Consider the following 15991-nt stretch of genomic DNA (forward strand, 5'->3'; position numbering starts at 1 on the left):
ACGAATGTTCGACAGCCGCAACACATGCAGGGATTGCCTCACTGTTTTGAACTGCTGTGTTTTTTTGTAAACTGCAGCATGTCACTTCCTCCAGTGTTTTTGCACCCATAGACAGCAATGAGTAAGTGCCAAACCGCAGGCATCAGGGTTTACTTGAAAAACCTTAAGGAAGTTTGCATCATGATTTATTTATTTTTTTTTTTTTTAAGAGGCGTTAAACTTTATCGGCATGCACAAGAGACAACGTAGCAAAACCTGTTTTGTTTTTCTGCCATGACAGCAGGTTTTGCCTGCAGAAAAAAAAATGCAACGTGTGAACATAGGCATCATCTAAGGTTATTTGATGCAGCAAAAATACACATTACTTTTCTGAAATGGTCCAACAGATTCCGCTATACCGCCAATTTTAGTATAACTGCACTCAAACAATTGCGTACGACGTGGTCTTTATACTGCTTAGGATCCATCTAAGAAGAAATCGCATACAAACACAAGATACATGGCCATTTTACAGCACTGCCAGAAAGCACTCTGCTCATGTGTAGCACAATATTGCCCCCACCACACTGATCACAGACAGAAGGGTTCCTGCCCGGTTATCCAATTCCTACTACTCCATATTCAGGTCCAATTATATTAATCTGTATTTAAATAATCAAATCCTCGGTGTCGCCTCTAAATATTTTGCATTTATTAAAATAGAAAAAAAAAAAATCTGTTACAAAACTGCAGACAGAAGGCGTTTATATATAAACTAGTGTTCAGGACTAAAATCAGAGCGGGGCTGGGTACAGGCAGAATCTAAGGGATCCGTTTCCAGGAAATTCACTTTTTTTCTCAGATGCACATGACGCTCTGTATGAACTGCGGAGAAAAGAAAAGGCGAAGTCAAGGATGAAGACAATACAAACTGCAGACATCATGACAAAGATTCCTTAGACAACAAGTCACAATTCTTGCTGAAAGTTTGGAACTTTTTCTTTTTCCCGGCGTTATGCAAGGAGCAGCGCGAGACCCCTCACAAGTCGTCCTCTGGTCTCCATTTGCTGGTGGAGGTTTGTGCCTCGTGTCCTTAGGCTGCGTACTACTCCAATATAATGGAAATACCTGGGCTTGGATGTGCCCTCACTAAATATGGCCGCTGGGGTGAACACGCAGATCATGATGACTTCGTAGCTTCCCGACGCTGCTGTGTGCATGGACGCACCGGAAGATGGAACGTGTCATTCAATGCAGGAGACCCTTTGTATATTACAAAAATCTTTAATTCTATCACTTGACCCCTAATCAGTGTCTGGAAGAGTGCGACCGTACAGCCAGATTTCAGCTTGGTATAATAAATCTCAAGAGCTGATGAGGCTTTATGTTCAGCTTCAGTCATAAAATGCTCTAATATGAAAAACTAGTCATTCAGTTATTGATTTTCAGAGTAATTACATCAGTGTAATCAGGTCTAAAAAATCTATGTACTGTATGATCTGGCAACACATCCTTTACTCTAGCAGGGACAGGTCTTCTCTATCCAGTTGGCAGCATTAAGCAATGTTATTAGGTATCGTTTATGCACACAAAACTTTCAGTTTTTTTACATAATCATAATCCAAGTTGTGCATCCTCTAATTCTCACACTTTTACTGGATCTCGGCTTGCTGTCAGTGAATGAATTGGATTGTGTTCATCCTGGAGGCTGATAAGATACGGAACTGCAAATGAAAACGGCCTTTCAAGGCGCCGTCTGTCTGTGACGCAATCGGGATGAAATATGTTATCGCTTTTCTTGGGACAACGCCGAAGATACAACGTAAAAGTAGTCACACAAGCTTTAAACTAACAGTGTAAATTGTGTGTGCCCTCTAAACCGCTGGCAACAAACGTGAGTACACCCCTAACTGAAAATGGACAGTTTGGGCACAATTTGGCAATATTTTGTGTGGCTACTATCTTTTTGTGCCTTATCTCTCTTGGTCATGCAGGGCGCTAGAGCTTCACTGGTGGTCACTAGTGATGAGCGAGTATACTCATTTGCTCAGGTTTTCCCGAGCACGCTCCGATGGTCTCCGAGTATTTGTTAGTGCTTGGAGATTTAGTTTTCCTTGCCTCAGCTGGATGATTTGCAGCTACCAGACAGCTTGAATACATGTGGGGATTCCCTGGCAACCCCCACATGTACTCAGCCTGGCTACTAGCTGTAAATCCAGCTGCGGCAAGGAAAACTAAATCTCCAAGCACTAACAAATACTCGGAGGACCCCCGAGCAACCAGTATACTCGCTCATCACTAGTCTGTAGACATGGCCAGTTCAGCACATTTATACTCAGTTTCTTTAGCGTGGCAGTGTGTATTCGTTATGATGGAATACTGCCCTGCAGCTCAGTTTCCCTTGGGTATGGATCATGCTTTGCTTCAGTATGTCACAGAACATGTCAGAAGAGGACTAGAAATCTAGCACCACCTATTGGAAATAGCAATCCTAAAAAAAAGTCAATATCAACCCTCTAATTAGCCTTGTCAGATGACTTAAGAAAAGCCAAAATCATAATCTCAGTTTTCAGATACTGTTTTGGGGGTACTGCCCCTCATCAGTGCAAAGTATGAGATCTTGTTTGGCTGGTTGAGAGGCGTCTGACCGGGATCCAAGGGGTAACATTTCTCCTTGCCTCAAAACTGACATGACAAAGGTGAGGAGACTTAAATATCTCCATGCTCCTCTGGGAAATATACAAATTGTCTCTTCAGCGCGGAAGAGACTAGAACTCTAGTTCTACGTAGTAATCCTACATGTTGAGATTCATGGTTCCCTAATTGAACTATAGATCCCCACAGCTGGTAGCATTCAGGCAGCCCCAAACCATGACACTGCTACCACCATGCTTGACTGTAGGCAAGTTTTTGTGCTCCATCTGGCTGACACCACACACACACAAACACACTTGACACCATCTGACCCAAATAAATTTCTTGGTCTCATCAGACCACAGAACATGGTTCCAGAAATCCATGTCCTTAAATCAGCCTGTGTACAGCAAAGTGTTTGTTGGCTTTCTTGTGCATCATCTTTAGAAGAGTCTTCCTTCTGGGACAACAACCATGCAGACTAATTGTATGCAGTGTACGGTGGCGTATGGTCTGAGCACCATCAGGTGGATCCCCCACCCCTGTAACCTCTGGAGGAATGCAGGCAGCACTCGTACGTCCATTGTGAACAGACAAGTTCTGGCTATGAATGCTGAGCACATGCACACAACTTCTTTGGTCAACCATAGTGAGGCCGGTTCTGAGCAGAACCTGTCTTGTTACACTGCTCTAGGGTCTCGGCCATCGTGCTGCAGCTCTGTGCAAATTTACAAAGCTGTACACCGACTGCTGTACATTGTGTCATCTCTTCAGTGATGGCACAAGAAAAGATTATACATACTTTATATAAATAAAAAAAAATTTATTTATTTTTTTTTTTAACACACCTTGCAAAAATCAAGAAAGATGTTCTGAAATAAAAAAATTGCCCAATAGGACACCATTACTCTGTGGGCACTTCTCCTTCCCAGATCGACTGGAATCTAAATTGACCATACTTATAAAATCCCATTTACTAGCGCTACACAACGGTGTGGCCCAGAAGTATCGCAATACTCACATCATCATACTGGAAATTCACCATCCCCTGCTGGGCAACATCTCGTCTCCTGAAGGAGTCTGCAGAGAATGAAGACGACATTTGTTAGAAACCAATGAAGAAGTATAACTTCCCCAATTATAATATAACGCCGCCACTCACCTGTCATCGCTCGCAGCCTGACACAGCAAGAAACGTAATCGTCAAACTTTATCTTCCCGTGGGTGCTGTATCTTTTAGCGATTATATTCAGAGCTTGGGGGCTCAGCCGATATCCTATAATATAGAATAAGCAGGTCTTTTCTGGATGCTCCCTTCACAATGCTCATAGGAAGAAGATACAGAGAGTATTACTCTATGGCATAAGACACAGCTCCCAGAGCCTTTGCAGAGACAGCAGCTTAAAGAGGAGACGTCAAATGGATTTTTTTTCGAAACATGAGCTCCCCTGATTCTGCTGCTTTTTTCCGTTTTGTGCCACGTCGCTCCATTGCAGAGATATTCACATTTGTTGCTTTTGGAGCGCAGCATGTGAAATCTCTGTTTTGCAGTCCAACTGGGTGTTTCTTCAGAGTCTCTGCTGAGGGTTTGCGCTTTCTTGCCTCCCAGACACTCAAGCACAGCATCTTAGACGGAGGGGAGAAAGCACAAATCCTCAGAGAAGCCTGAGGAAGCACCCAGCTGAACCGCATGCAGAGATTTCACATAATGTACTACAGAAGAAACAAGTGTGATTTTCTCTGCAATGGAGCAATGCAGCACAAAACGGAAAAAAGCAGCAGATTCAGGGGGACCTCAGGTATTTAGCTTTATTTTTTTTTTTGGAGCAAGTGACATGTCCTCTTTAAAGAGCAATTACACCCCTTTGGCACGGCTTAGAGATTTGGGAGATTTATGGAACTTTGTAAACAAATATTGTTATTGATTTCTAGCAAGGCTCGGACCTCTCTATAGGGGTCTTATTCTGTAGCGGTTTGAGGCGTGACATTTTAGAAGGCATCTATTGATAAGTCTAAGAATTGGACTCCTAGCAAATAAGAGGTTCTTATGTGGGTGTTCAGCTCCAGTATATTAACCCATTACCATAATATGGGGGCACTACTGAGGGGGAGAGAATATAGGCAGAAAACTGCTGAAATCCCACCTCTTACAGTACAATATGTCATATCTCTTAACACTATAATTTAGCCTGAAAACAAAAAAAAAACAAGCCAAAATAAAACGTTATACATCCAGAATAAATCAGTCTGGTTTTTTTTTTTGTTTTTTTTAACCCCAATAGAGTAAAAAATGGTTAAGAAACACGCCAAGGGTCACCCAACAGAAACTCGCCAGCCTCCGACATAAACGAGGCTGTCAAGTATCAGTTGAGAAGACCATCAGCCAATCCGAACATGAATCTCTGACTGTGGCTTCATAGCGACTTGTTTTTTTTTTTTTTTTTTTTTTTTTATGCAAGAAGAGGCTTATAAATGGGGAAGGAAACATTCCTCCATTAAGAAACTTTGTAATATGTCAATGTTTGCCTATTCTATTGCTTTAGGCTTCGTACAGTTCCCATACTCACCCATGGTCGACACAGCGCGGTGCAGCTCCATCGGACCAATTGTCCCACTTCTGTTCACATCAAAGGTCATGAAGTTCTGCCTCCAGCTGTTTAATGCCATCCCCAGTTCCTTAAACTCATTAAAACCCAACTTGCCGGAGTAGTCCCTCTGAAGACAATGTTAAGGAGCTACACTTTTGCAAGATTTGACTTTGGATAAGGTCATCAATACATTCCCTCATAATACACACTGCCATATCGCAGACCCTTGGGGAACCACTGAATTTATATATTTTTTGGCTGCTGGTGGGGGGGGGGGGGGGGGGGACTATACAGCGCCTCATGAAGGAACCAAGAAAGTAGAAATCAGCCGCACTCACGTACAGTTTCTTACAAATAAGTGTCTATAATTACTGCATTGATAATTCACCACAAAAATTGGAAGAATGGTGCAAAAAAAAAAAAAAAATATAATAATATAGCTTAGGTTTAGTTTACGCTTTGACCCAGCCTGGGTCGCTCTCAAACTTTAAAGAGAAATATCTAGAAGTTATTGTGCACGCCACTAATCAAAAGCACCCATTCTTTTATCCTGAACACAGGACATTATTAGACAGACGGTTGATATTACCCCTGACTGTTTACGTCAAGTGTGACTAGTAAACAGTCTGTAGGCATCTAGCAGACACAAACAGGGAACCAGTCTCCAATTGTTTTTGGAGCTTTCTAATCATTCCTACAACTCTAAACAAATGGTCCTTGATCTCCTATCATCGATACTGCATGAGAATTATTTTCTACTGATCAATTCTATGTAAAGATTTGGGGAACCGCTATGGGGTCAAATGTGGCACCAGCATATGCCAATTGTTACATGGACGCCTTTGAAGGCGATTACATCTATACTAACGACCTCTACAAAAGGCACGCCAAAAGCTGGCAGTGCGGTTTACCTGCGGATTTACCAAAATCAGTCTGGAAAAATCCACAGAGTAATCCGCAGCGTGTGCACGTGGCCTAAAACTCCAGCTTTGATTTGCACAAGACCCAAAAAACATCAATGACCATCTCGTAAGAGCAGATATAGGGAGCCTCACTAAACAGCCAAAACAGAGTTTACTGGGAACAGAGGGCACAGGCACGTTCCCTTGTTTAAGATCTGCCTCCTGCTCCAATGTCATAAAAAATAATTGTTGTCACACACCCAAGCACCAGAAAAAAAATAAAAATTAACGCAATAAAAGGCTTCTATACCTGCGAGACAAAATTTTGTAGTATACATGATCCAGTGCCCTGACGCCAGAATTAATTTTTTGGGTCGCCGCAACATTGCACTAAAATGCAATAACGGGCGATAATGGGAAACACACACACATGGAATTGCACTTTTTTTGCAATTTCACGGCACTTGGAATCCCCACCCCATTTTTCAATATAAGATATGGTAAAACTAATTGTGTCGTTCAAAAGTACAACTTATCCCGCAAACAAGCCCTCACATGGCCATATTGATGGAAAAAAAACAAACAAACAATAAAAAAAACACAAAATATCCCTGGTCACTAAGCAGACTACAGTTCCCATACTCACCCATGGTCGCCACAGCGCTGTGCAGCTCCATCGGACCAATTGTCCCACTTCTGTCCACATCGAAGGTCATGAAGTTCTGCCTCCAGCTGTTTAATGCCATCCCCAGTTCCTTAAACTCATTAAAACCCAACTTGCCGGAGTAGTCCCTCTGAAGACAATGTTAAGGAGCTGCACATTTGCAAGATTTGCCTTTGGACAAGGGCCCGGGGCATTAATACTTACCACCTCCTCATACACACTGCCATATTGCAGACCCACTGAATATTTTTTCGACTGCTAGGGGGACAGTACAGCACCTCATGGAGGAACCATACAGGACACGTGCCATGACTATCAGTTATTATTATGGACTTGTGTGCCGCTATATAGCATCTTTACGGTAAGTCACCCGTATCGGAAGAAAACCAAGGCATGGGGAAGAATCGTTACCAACCTGCAGATACAGGACTGCCCTCTTCCTGGATTAATTAAGTACACCTCCAGCTTTAATGGCCCCTATTCATAGTCTTCACTGGTGGACACCATCTGCCATAGCATTTCCTTTCAGGGGTCACTGTCAACGGCATACCTCCATCAAAAACAAACGTATCTCCTCCCACACCAGACACCGAGCGATTATCCGATGAATGGTCAAAACACACAATGGGCTGCTGCTCCCAGAAATAAAGGACTGGTGTGTGGCCAATAAAGTGTCATTTTATGCCCACCCTTAAAAGATGTATATCAGTGACCCCCAAGTTATGATGATCGCAGCGGCATTTATAGAAGGATACATCCAGCATGGCGATCATAATTCTGCAGGTTTCCAAGTTAAAGGCTGTCAAAGGACAAAAGCAAAATTAAGAGAATACTAATAATTAATAAGATACTCAGTTACAAAGCAGTTAAATTATATAATGTTTAATCATCCTCCAGGTATTTGATAAGTTATGAATTTTTGTGATATACTCCATTGCCTTATAATGCCTCCTGCTGTTCCGAACACTATGCTGCAGTGTTTCACATGTCGAGTTAATGATCATTTAGAAGTGGCCTTCATCTGCTGCTCAGCAACATCTATCTGTACACTGTATTCAAGGGTGTGTGTGTGTGTGTGTGTGTGTGTGTGTGTGTGTGTGTGTGTGTGTGTGTGTGTGTCTTTCCTTCCCTGTCTTGTCTGAGTCTCTCTGCTGTACTCTGACTCATCAAGAGTACAGGAATTGCCCCATGTCCTTACTGAGCAGCAGTTGAAAGCAGCTTCTAAAAGGAGCATGAACTTGTCAGTACACCGTAGTGCTTAGGAGAAAGGAAGCAAAATAAAATTCATATTTATACTCAAGGTATTGCAAGATTAAGTTAAAAAAAAAAAAAAAAAAAGTTTACTCTAAAGGAATTGTCACTAATTATACAACCTCTTGACGCCATCGTCTCAGTCAATAACTTAGACCTTCTTCAGATTCCATTTATTCACCACTGCGGTCATGCCGCCTTTCCACCAGCGCTTCTCTTAAATACAATCCGTGTACCTGAAGGTCTGAGTTATTGACCAAAATGATTTTTTGGTTCAACTAATATGTATATTGGATTGCAAATTAAAGATCACCTCAATTATGTACATCACATGCCAGCACGAATAGGACCCCTTAGATTTTGCTGCCAGTTGCTGACAGCGGCATTTAAGTGTTTAGATATGGATGAAGGGTAGGGCCGTGTTACCTGGTGTTAAGGTGTTATCTGAGCATGCTCGTGTGCCAATAGAGTATCTTCGGCGTGCTCAAATAATATGTTGGAGTCCCTGCAGCTGCATATCTCGCAGCCACAGCACATGCAGGGATAACCTGTTTGTTAGGAGACATGCAGTCACGTGGACTCGAATATAGTAGTCAAGCACGCTGAGGATACCCAAAGCACAAGCATGCTAAGATAACACCTCATCTGAGCACCCTCGCTCATCACTAGCCCTCACCCATCTTTCGGACCAATAAATATTTATAAGGCCCGTTCTTATTTTCGTGGAAACACGTAGGCATCAGTGAGATACTGCCATGCAGATTGTGGACCTCAATTATCAAAACTGGCCTTGTTCCCCATAGCCACCAATCACGGTGCAGCCTTCATTTAACCATGTAAAGGCCGTGTGTACATCCTTCTCACATTGCTCATCGGTGGGGTTCTCCAGCAACAAAAAAAAAGATAAAAATAAATAAAATAACAATTTTTGGAGCTACAGCTGTTGTCCCCGATGAGACAATTCCTTTAAGAAATAAAAGCTGAGTGATGATTGGTCGCTACAGGTAACAACGCTCCGGTGTGCGACTTTATGGTACGGTCACGAACCGCGCACCCATGTCCTTCACATGACTAGGACAGATTTTATTTCAACAATGAAGGTTCCTTACGTCTTTTTTTCCCTGCAAAATGAGAAATTGGAGTTAAATCCCAGACTGAAATCAGATGTATTAGAATTGATGAAAAAGAAAAAGTGGAGCAGTTACTCATGGCAACCAATCAGATTGCCGCTTTCATCTTCCAAAGGGCATAAAAAAAAAAAGTTGGTTGCTATGGGCAATTGCACCATTTTACCTTTTCGTTACTTTTGTGTAGATCTCCAATTATCTGTATTTTTTTCTGGACACTTACGACTATATCCTCCCGACATGCCAGCTTGCGACAGACATCTCTGCAGCTCGTCAGCATCGATCTGACCATCCTTAAAAATGAAATAAATGTGGTCATGACATAGATAAATAGGTAGCCACAGCCGTTTCCATGGCGCCTATAAAAGTGAATACAGAAGTCGTTGCCCCCTTGGTCATACCCTGCATGGACACGGCTGAAGTGGCCATCTCAGCGGACATTATGGGGGTAGGGGAGGGTTGTGAGGCCCATATCAGACATGGAATGTCGTGTGCAAACATGAAAAAGATGAGAACAGTAACTTACCTGGCCTGCAATAGCTAAAAAGTAGCCATACATGGGGTCCTGCTGAGGGTAGCCACCCGGAGGCACGCCATACTGCAAAAATAAACGGGAACATAATAGAAATTAATGTGCTGTCAACTACCAAAACACCCCCAGAAAGGATATTATTAATAAAGTTATTATGAATAAATTCATCCCTATCCTTTGTTACACCGACAGAACCCAGTCCTTAAATGTTAGGACAAGGGAATGTGCAGAAGGAAGTGATCGACAGTACAGAGGATAGGAGCGTGTGAGCATGTGCAGAAGGAAGTGATCGACAGTACAGAGGATAGGAGCGTGTGAGCATGTGCAGAAGGAAGTGATCGACAGTACAGAGGATAGGAGCGTGTGAGCATGTGCAGAAGGAAGTGATCGACAGTACAGAGGATAGGAGCGTGTGAGCATGTGCAGAAGGAAGTGATCGACAGTACAGAGGATAGGAGCGTGTGAGCATGTGCAGAAGGAAGCTCCACTGCGGTGATCGACAGTACAGAGGATAGGAGCCTGTGAGCATGTGCAGAAGGAAGCTCCGCCGCGGTGATCGACAGTACAGAGGCTAGAAGCCTGTGAGCATGTGCAGAAGGAAGCTCCGCCGCGGTGATCGACAGTACAGAGGCTAGAAGCCTGTGAGCATGTGCAGAAGGAAGCTCCGCCGCGGTGATCGACAGTACAGAGGCTAGGAGCCTGTGAGCATGTGCAGAAGGAAGCTCCGCCGCGGTGATCGACAGTACAGAGGCTAGGAGCCTGTGAGCATGTGCAGAAGGAAGCTCCGCCGCGGTGATCGACAGTACAGAGGCTAGGTGCCTGTGAGCATGTGCAGAAGGAAGCTCCGCCGCGGTGATCGACAGTACAGAGGCTAGGTGCCTGTGAGCATGTGCAGAAGGAAGCTCCGCCGGTGATCAACTGAACTTGGTGCAGGTAATCTCTAGGTCACAGCAGTCGATCTTCCTATTGCACGTGCTCACAGGCTCCTCACAGATTTGGACATTTGAGGAACAATTCTGTGTAACAAGACTGACTAGTTTTCATTTTTCTGCACTTTTTTTATTTAAATTTTAGGTTTTAAAACAACATTGAGTCTCATAACATCCCCCTTCCCCATCAATTACGATGTATGAGATCTTGTTTGAGCAAGAAGTTGTAGTTTTTTTGGTAGCATTTTGGGAAACATACAGGATGTAGTTATCACATTTTTTTTGGGAAGCTGCAAGGAAAAATATAAAAACAAAAATATTGGAATTATCCATTTTTTAATAGTCCTTATAGGGAACTTAAACTTGCAGTGGTCTCATCATTCATACTGCAATAGTTTATGATTTTCTACTATATACGGCAATACAGGTCTCCTATTGAGCAGAGATTACAGACTTGTGGCTGAACTTCACAGAAGTTCGTAGATGGCAGCCATCAGTGTATGTGCTCACATTGCGGGGACGGTGGAGCAGTGCGGCCTTAAATGTTTATTTCAGAGCACGACGGTGGCATTTAAGGATTACACAGCAGCAATCAGAGCTAGGTCCGGTTGCTGCTGTTAGAGGCAAGCGCTGCCTGAACTCCAAAGCCCGTTCTATATGAGTGATGTACATGCAAGTCACATTAGGAAGGGGTTAATGAACCCTAGCGATTACCGTACGTCTATAGACAAAACGATTGATTTCCTAATTAAAGGTATTTTCTAAGCACATTTTTCTATTCATGGAAAAATTCTGTAAAGGAGTTTACTGCATTCATAAACACAATGTACAGCGGCCATCTCAGCGATCTGCATCCGGACATTGTCCGACTGCAGCAAAACTATAATTTCACATGTTCTGTAGCAGCCTCAGGTCCTGGACTCCTGTACTATGGCAGATGCGGGGCCGTATACAGCTGTACGATGATTACACAGGCTTCCTGCAGGCAGATAACCAATGCCACTTGTCAGTCACTGCTCAAAAAAAAAATTATATATATACACACACACACACACATACACGTTCATGTCCCAGTATAAAATGTCTGCAGGAGCTCACAGGGAGAGCGAAGGTCTCAGGACCCTAAATCATACAGTGGTCTCTTGGTAGAAGATACCAAAAGGGAGAAAGAATTGAATAGAAATAATATCTCTCTCTCTCAACTTCGACCAAGAAATAGCGCTACAACTGTCCACAGGTTGTGTGTGGCATTGCAGGTCAACCTCATTAATTTCAATGGAGTTGAATCACAATACCAGACAACAGGTAAGGATAAGTTGGCGGAGTCACACCATGTCCCCTATGGTAACCCTGACCAGTGGAACCTCAACTGCGTAAGTGTCACATATCAGCATTGCGTGAGGAGATAAGGTATGTGATTGGTGTTCCCCCAATTATGGCTACTAAACTAATAGAAAATGTAAAAGATCCATCAGTGCATCCAAAGTCCAGTAACATGAAATGGGCGCTAGGACTTTACTACTGACGACTTCTGCTAATAAATGAGTGGGAGAGAACTTGTAGAACCACCCATAAGGAGCTGAGGGCCCTTCAAGCCCCGGATCAGTGGGAATTCAACCTCCACAGATCAAATACTGAAGGCCTGTCCTATAAAGCCCCCACCATACACTTTAGATACCGTCTCCCCACCCCAGACAGCAGGACTTCTCTGTACTTTGATGCTGCCAGACCCCTCTACCGGTGACCTATGACTTAGAGAACAAAAGTTTCGTAGGTCCAAAATGTGACATGCCAGAATCTTATCTCCCCCAACATGTGATAATAAGGGCCTCATTCATTAGTTTGTTGGCCAAACCCATCAATATCAGCAGGATTGACCCATTTTAGTCTAATGTGTATGAGGGGCCTTAAGGTTGGACTCCTACATTCATGTTTCAAGTCCGGGCACAGATCGGCTGAGGGTCTCCTGACCTGAATGTGACAGCCTTAAAATATGCCTGTCTAGTAAAGGTCAGGTGAAACGCGGCCAATAAGCACTTGAAATGTGAAACATGGAACTATAATTCTGGCCTAAGGTTCGGTTGTTAATATTAAAGTCCTGAAAAAACCCTTTGACCAGGGTTGGCGGAGCGATTGGGGGGTGTTAACAGCTCTGGATTTCCCAACATTTGGTTGTGCCAAGTAGCTGTGGTCCTCCCAGTCACCTTGACAAGGGCCCACTCCGTGAAGAGTCTTTATGACCAAAGCCATACATGGATCCCCAATCTCCCAAGGGCGTGAGAAGAAGTCAAGTGGTCTCCAAGTTGCACCCTAGAAAACGGGTCCTGGCCCAACAGGGCAATCACAGTTGTAGGCCAAGTCCACACAGGGATTTAAGAAGACCATGGAGATCCCCATCATACAGTGAGGGAATGGGGTGAGGAATCTTGGGACTTTCAAGGCCCAGAAATCAATAATTTACTACGGTAAGTTTTTCAGTTTAGGTGATAAAGGTTATTTGAAATACGCCGATGCATGAACTACGCCCGACTATAGGGAGAGGCTCCAATAAACTATAAAAGAGGACCTACCCAAAGCCAAAGTCCAACAGATGAATCAGCCTGTGCTTATCTCCAGAAGATAAGGAGAAACACCATAAAGGGACATTTATGGTTTATTGTATGAGGTCCATTACTAGAGGAAGTGACCACATCCACCGGTCTTTATGGGGCATCTGGAGGGGATATCTCTAGGTGCAGCTCAGGGGTAGGACAACGCACCTATATGGTGTGCTCACAGTTACAGCCGTTGGTAACAGCCCATGTGACGACAATAGACCTTTGGAATGTAAACTAACCCATTATCCATCTGTAACCAAAGTCCATGAAGACAAATACCAATAAAGCTTGTAACTGTGTTTCTAGCAACAAGACAATAGAAGAGGGATTTTTCCACAACTGACTCAGCATAGGAGATAAATATCTGATTGCTGGGGCTCCCACTGCGGGAAACACCATGATCATAGGACTAAAAAGGTCCCGAGCTCACCATTCCTCCTCTCTGCACGTACGCTGCCACCTGATTCAAAAGGGGTATTCCCAAAACTAAAATCGATATTTTAGCTATAGAATAGCAGCAGATAACTTACCGCCGAGGAGTTTGGGATCTCCAGAACAGGGATCTGTAGAGCAACATCATGAATCCAGCACTGGCTACAGGTGTCCAACCTCAGCTCCATTCATTGTCTATGGTACTGAAGAAGAAATCCATGCACTGTAGACAATGATTGCAGAAGAGGTCGAGCCTGCGCAGTCACTGCTCGATTCAAGACAAGGTCTCCACAGAGCCTGGATCTTGGAATAACTGGGGGTTCCATTGGTCGAACCCCAGCAATCTTTAAGGGGAACCTTAAAAATCCCCCCCCCCCTTATCAGTATAAAAGGGGGATTATTTTCAAAGTTTCCCTTAAAGATTAGCACTATAATCTCCGATGAAAGCTTCATTAGTCCCATAGACTTTCAATACAGCAGCACATGCTTGACCAATAGCTGATTCTAACTCCTCCCCATTGTAAGTGTACAACGAGAATGTGCGGGAGGGGATCGAACTCATAGCAGCGGCGGTCCCAGCGATGTGACATTTTTTAATCAACATAAATGCTGAGGACAAGACAACCCCTTTTAATCCTTCAAGGGCCATTTTCAAATTGGGAAGTTATCCTGTATTCATTCAATTTTCATAAAGTAGCAAGAAGCGTCCAATTCAGTTACAAAATCCCACCGCAGTCCGGGTCGTGGACAGAGATTCTGCCACAATGCAACAATATAGGCAAGGGAAGGAGGAAACCTACTGCACACACGTGCGAAGACGGATGACATACAGTAAAGTCTTCATGCTAATCGCTACACGGTTCAGGATCTTGGTGATGACTTCGGGTGCAGTGAGTACCTGAAACGCGTAGATACTAGCAGGAAGATTTTACTATAGGAAGGTCATCCATTCCGTATTTATTAAAATAAAAGGTTGGATGAAAATGTATTTTCATGCCAGGGTTAATAAGGGAGGAGTCCCAAGGAAGGGTCCCTCTCTCTGGATACCCTCTGTTAGAGCAGTGGTTATCAGATGGAAGTGGACAATCCCTATTATATAAAGAGCACTGACAGATTCCAATGGGCGCGCACTAAGAATTCTACAATCTGCTTTCAGAACCTCAGCACTGCACAAATACTAAAAAAAAAAAAAGAAAAGAAAAAAATCCCTTTTATTTCTTTCCCCATTTAGGATGTACTGAGGCATCCAATGTCAGGCACATGGAGCGGGCGCAGAAGCTGCAGCAGACTGGGTGGGGTGTAGCTGTGCTATACAGCCAGCGCCTGACCCTGCCTAGCCACAATGGCTGCTGTCAATCTCTGACAACAGCATCTCAATTACTCTGGAGCCCATCATCCAGCATGGAATAATAATAATAAAAAATATATATATATATATATATATATATATATATATATATATATATATATATATATATATATATATATATATATATATATATATATCTCTATCTCATAATAAAAAATAATATATTATTATTTATATATTAAAAAAATAAATATATAATCTATATAACACACACATATATATATATATATATATATATATATATATATATATATATATATATATTTTTTTTTATTTTTTTTTTCACAAAAACGAAGTTCTAGGAGCCATGCGAATCCCTTTCGTTACTATTGTGCCATTGCTATCTACAGTTGTCATTGGCACAGGGGTCAGTGCAGGGCGTTGGTGGCTCCTAGAACTTCCCTTTTTGCATTATTACCTCCTGTAAAGGACTATGGTCCAATTTGCAAAAGGTGTTAAATACCACACACCGCCCCGTGCAGACTACACGCGGTACCGCATGCGATTATACCTAGCCCCCTTCCATGCTACTCATCACTAGCACAGGCAGTCAGTGAGCGCACAGAGGCCGCCGCGGCGCAGCACTCACCCCCGGGGCCGGATAGTAGCCTCCTCCTGGAAATGCCATAGCTGCAGGCTGGAGAGAGCGATGAGGACTGGGTGCACTGCCCGGAGCCTCACCCTGATAAAGCAGCAAGCGAAGCCCCGCCCACTACTCCACGGGGAACGGACGTGGGCGGGGCGCTGTCAGCCTTTGACGACTCCCAAAGCGAAACCCCGCCCAGTTATGCTATGATGCTGCTGTGATTGGCGCGGGCGCGGTTATCATGCAAATTAGCACGACCTCTTTTGCCTTTGAAGTTCCTGATCGGGCGGAGCGTTGTCTGCGTGTAAACTAACCAGCAACGTGAAACCACGCCCCCACTCGAGCCTGTAAAGTAAGAGAAACTACGCTCTCTATTGTGATTGGTGGAATGCAGTAAGAAT

At 43.5% G+C, this 15991-nt stretch overlaps 1 protein-coding gene across 1 annotated transcript; it reads right to left on the minus strand.

Annotated features, from left to right (window-relative positions):
• Positions 1–669: 669 nt before the first annotated feature.
• On the minus strand, positions 670–15737 carry SRI (sorcin). The gene is made up of 8 exons (XM_077268223.1): positions 15594–15737; positions 9672–9743; positions 9369–9438; positions 7523–7566; positions 6750–6897; positions 3776–3889; positions 3635–3693; positions 670–864 (listed from the first exon to the last, which is right to left on the minus strand). The coding sequence occupies exons 1-8, from the start codon at positions 15630–15632 to the stop codon at positions 838–840; spliced, it is 573 nt and encodes a 190-aa protein (XP_077124338.1). The 5' UTR covers positions 15633–15737; the 3' UTR covers positions 670–837.
• Between the last annotated feature and the right edge of the window lie 254 nt (positions 15738–15991).

Source organism: Ranitomeya variabilis, chromosome 6 (genome assembly GCF_051348905.1).
Source record: "Ranitomeya variabilis isolate aRanVar5 chromosome 6, aRanVar5.hap1, whole genome shotgun sequence".
Taxonomy (NCBI): Eukaryota; Metazoa; Chordata; class Amphibia; order Anura; family Dendrobatidae; genus Ranitomeya; species Ranitomeya variabilis.

Bases quoted from the DNA above. Each gene is read 5' to 3' on its own strand.
- SRI (XM_077268223.1), bottom strand. From the start codon at position 15,632: ATGGCATTTCCAGGAGGAGGCTACTATCCGGCCCCGGGG. The intron at 9,439-9,671 runs GTAAGTTACTGT...TTCATTTTTAAG, and splicing joins TTTTAGCTATTGCAGGCCAG to GATGGTCAGATCGATGCTGA. The intron at 6,898-7,522 runs GTATCCTTCTAT...CATTGTCTTCAG, and splicing joins TTATGATCGCCATGCTGGAT to AGGGACTACTCCGGCAAGTT.